The 3850-nt window shown below is 68.8% G+C and overlaps 1 protein-coding gene across 1 annotated transcript in view; it reads left to right on the top strand.

Moving 5' to 3' along the window:
• Positions 1-3850, top strand: part of BAHCC1 (BAH domain and coiled-coil containing 1) — a 60399-nt gene that overhangs the window by 40218 nt on the left and 16331 nt on the right. Inside the window, 4 exon segments of the mRNA XM_032429594.1 lie at positions 91-249; positions 451-623; positions 754-1084; positions 1618-2445. Coding sequence (XP_032285485.1) covers positions 91-249; positions 451-623; positions 754-1084; positions 1618-2445 — 1491 coding nt within the window.

Genomic DNA, 3850 nt, shown 5'->3' on the forward strand with positions numbered 1-3850 from the left:
GCTCCACTCTGCCTTACTGCTGCGCCTCGTGTCCCCAGGCCTGGGGCTCCCCGCTCCACTCTGCCTTACTGCTGCGCCTTGTGTCCCCAGGCCTGGGGCACCCCGCCCTGCACCAGAACCTGCCCCCAGGCTTCCCCACCTCCGTGCCCGGCTCCGTGCCCTCCGTGTTCCCCCTCTCCCAGGACAGCCCCGCCCAGCTCGTCATCCTGCCCTCTGAGCCCGCGCCCCACACCGCCCCTCACGCACTCGGTAAGAGCCTCCTGGGCAGGCTGCTTGTACGTGGGGGTGTCGGGAGTGGGTCCGAGGAAGGGAGCAGCCCGTGGTGGGGATGGGGCCGCGGGAAGCGGGCGAGAGGTAGATGAGCTGTCGGTGAGGGGGGCTCAGGGGGCTGGGGTGCAGCCCGCGTCCCGTCCTCGCTGCGTCTCATGGCTCCTCTGGCCCTGCCCACAGCTGACGTCATGGACCAGGCCTCCCTGTGGCCCCCCATGTATGGGGGCCGGGGCCCCGCCCCCCACGTGCAGCACCCGGGCCAGCTACCCGTGTACTCCCGGTCCCAGCTCCTACGGCAACAAGAGCTCTATGCCTTGCAGCAGAAGCAGCAACCGCGGGCGGCCCCCATCCAGGTACCTGCCCCAGGCCTCACCCAGCGGGGACCCAGTGCTCCGCTCCTTCCCTCCCTCTGCTCCAGCCCAGCATGGCCCCCCGGATCCTCCCTGCGGGATGATGCCCTGAGCCTCTCCCTCACCCTGACAGCGGAAGCCCGAGGACCATCACCTGGAGCTGGAGGAGCCCGCCCAGGAGAAGACCCTGAAGTCCACCCACAAGCCAGTTGCCTTAACCCCCATAGCCAAGGGCACCCCCTCACCGGCCACCGTAGGCCCTGTCAAGCTGTCACCTTGCTGCCACTCGCCTACCCCGAAGCCCCCCACCAGCTGCCCCACAACGCCACCACGTCCCAGCGCCCCATGCACTTTATCCGTCTGCCCCTCGGGCAGCCCCGGGCCTGGCTCCAAGCTGCCCAGCTCCGAGGACAAGAGTGGGGAGGGCCGGCGGTCCGGAGCCGACCTTAGCACGTTGGAACCAGGTGAGAGTGGGCAACGCTGGGCTGGCCGTGGCCCGCCCCCTTCCACGCAGAGGCCTTTTCCCACTTCTGGGCATGCAGAGCTGAACTGAGGGGGCTGCCCTCGTTGGGCACCTGAAGAGGTGCCCTCACGTACCCAGGGCCCCGGTAGGGCCCAGGGCTCTGTTGCTTGTCCTCTGTTCTTTCTGTCCTTCCCTGTCCACTGTCCCTCCACGGGGGAAGCACTCAGGGTCCCCCCCGTCTCCTCCCCAGTTCCTGGCAGACGAGGCAGGACGAGGGTTGGGCTCCGTTGGCCACCAGTGACAGAGTGCCTGGCCTGCAGGACCGGTTCCCGGCCCTGAATCTGGGTCTTAGTCCCCCTCCATGTGACGTGTTCCCCGTTCCTGTCTCACCTGCTCCGAAGGCAGAGGCAGAGGGCTGGCGGGGGGCCTTTCCTCCCAGGTGTGAGTCAGGGATCTAAGGCCACCCTGTCCCCGTCTAGAGCAGGGCCCCCCGTACCCCCGCTGCCCCTCCTGACGATACCTGTTCTTTCACAGACCTGCCTCCTGGATATACGTGCCGGGCGGCCAGCCCCACCTTCTCCCTGTCCCCCAGCGTGCAGCCTCCTGACCTCTCGGACCCCAAAACTATGCAAACTGCAGCCCCCAGGGTCCAGCCTGAGCCAGCGAGGACGTTCCCGCCTGGGGAGCTGCCCCCGCGAAGCCCCCAGAGCCCACAGGAGCCGGGGTTGCCCTCAGGGGCCAGGGAGGCCACCCAGGACCTTGCCGCCACCCCCCACCCTGCCGAGCGGGGACCCCTGGGGAAGGCAGCAGACCCCAGCCCACTGGAGGGGCTTCGAGAACTGCGATGTGGGGCCCTCCTCGAGGGAGGGGGCCCCGAGGCCACTGGCCAGGCTCATTCTACTCAGGGAGGGGCTGCAGAGGAGGGGGCCACGGCGGAGGGGGGTGGGGAGGCGGGGCCAGGGCGCTCATCAGGGGCGGGCCCCCAGGCCCTGCAGCAGCAGAGAGGCCCAGACGCCCTCGATGAGGCCAGACCAGGCAAACAGCAGGCCCCCAGGGAAGCAAGGCCGGAGGAGGGGGCTGAGTATCAGGAGGACGAGCCGGAGGAGGAAGAGGGCCAGGGGTCAACTTTCAAGAACAGCCACCTGCCCAGGGCACTCCTAGGCCTGGATGCCCTGGTGGCAGCCACCATCGACCTGGGGGACCTGCCAGGCATCAGCCCGCTGGACCCACAGCTTGCCGCTGCCCCAGGGCCCCCACGCACAGCCCCTTCGCCCTGTAGCTCAGGGATTCATGGAATTGCCCTGCTCAGCGAGCTGGCTGACCTGGAGATCCAGCAGCAGAGGAGGGAGCCGGCCTTGCAAGGTGAGCACCGCCCCACCCTCCGTGAGCCCTCTGGGGCCCAAGGGCAGCTGGCCAGACTGTGGGCTTCGGCTCGGCTGTCCCACAGTGGGGCCCCCGCAGCTGCCTTCCACCCCCGGCCCCGTCCGTGGCCCTATTGGCTGGGGGCAGGGCCCTCGGCTTCAGAGGGGAGGCCTCTAGGGCAGCACCTCCCGTTGTCTCGATGTTCACAGGGCCCTGTGGGGACTCACAGGTGTCCTCCAAGGATGCCAAGGCCGTCAGGGGGCGAGGTGGTGAACGGGGAAAGCAGGAAAGGTTGTGCTCCCCTCTGTAGGCATCCAGCCCTGACCTGCTCCCACCCAGGCCCAGGGGAGGTGGCCTGAGGCCAATCAGACAGTCCCCAGACCTCGAAACCACATGTCCCCTACAGTTTCACCAGGGCTAGGGGCTGGGGTGCCGGTCCTTCCTGCCCCGGGGCTGACCTGCAGGTGGAATTGCTCCTGGGCTCCCAGCACCCAGGAGAGCCCTGGGGCGCAAGCATAGGGTCTGGCGCTAGCCCGCGGTGAGCCCCGGACCAGAGCCCGTTGGGACCCCATGCAGGCCGGAAGACCTTCCTCCCTGCCTGAGCAGTAACCCTAGGAGGCCCCCGAAGAGACCCCCGCCCGGGGGGGAGCACCCCCAGCCAGGCATTGTGCTGTTGATACTTATAGAAAGAACCCAACAAAGTTCTCTCGGCTCGCCCACTTGTTCTCCTGGTGCGTGAAGCCCTCTCCTGCCCGCCTCCAGCACCCGTGTGCTGTTTGGAGGGGATTTCCCCAGAGCCTCTGTGTCACTCTCCTGTCCTCCTAGACGGGCCCAGCACTGTGCCGAGGGCAGCGTGCTGGGGAGCCCCTCCATGTGGGCTCCCGCTGGACCCCGAGGAGGGCCTCACTTAGGGCTGGGGGCTGCAGGGTGAGGCGCCCCCCCCGCCCGGTCAGGGCTGGGGCCGCCTGGAGCCACCACGTGAGCGTGGCTGGCACAGAGTGTGACGAGCGGATGCCGGGCGCCGTGTGTGGCCACCCAGTCTGTGCATGTGAATGCCTGCTGGACCGGCGCCCATTCACTGAATGAACGCTCACGTGTAGACCACGTGTGTCCCCGTGTGGGCTCTGCAGCTGCGGCCCAGGCCAGGCGCCCCAGTCGCCGGGGTGTGTGGACCAAGGGAGATGCCGTGGCCAGGTCTCCACTCCAGCCTCCCCTCCTGGAGCCCCCAGACCCTCACCATCCCCTCCTGGAGCCTGCAGACCCTCCCCCTCCCCTCCTGGAGTCCCCAGGCCCCCACCCTCCCCTCCTGGAGCCCCCAGACCCTCCCCCTCCCCTCCTGGAGTCCCCAGACCCCCACCCTCCCCTCCTGGAGCCCCCAGACCCTCACCATCCCCTCCTGGAGCCC

Source organism: Phoca vitulina, unplaced genomic scaffold (assembly GCF_004348235.1).
Source record: "Phoca vitulina isolate PV1807 unplaced genomic scaffold, GSC_HSeal_1.0 scaffold41, whole genome shotgun sequence".
NCBI classification, from domain to species: Eukaryota; Metazoa; Chordata; class Mammalia; order Carnivora; family Phocidae; genus Phoca; species Phoca vitulina.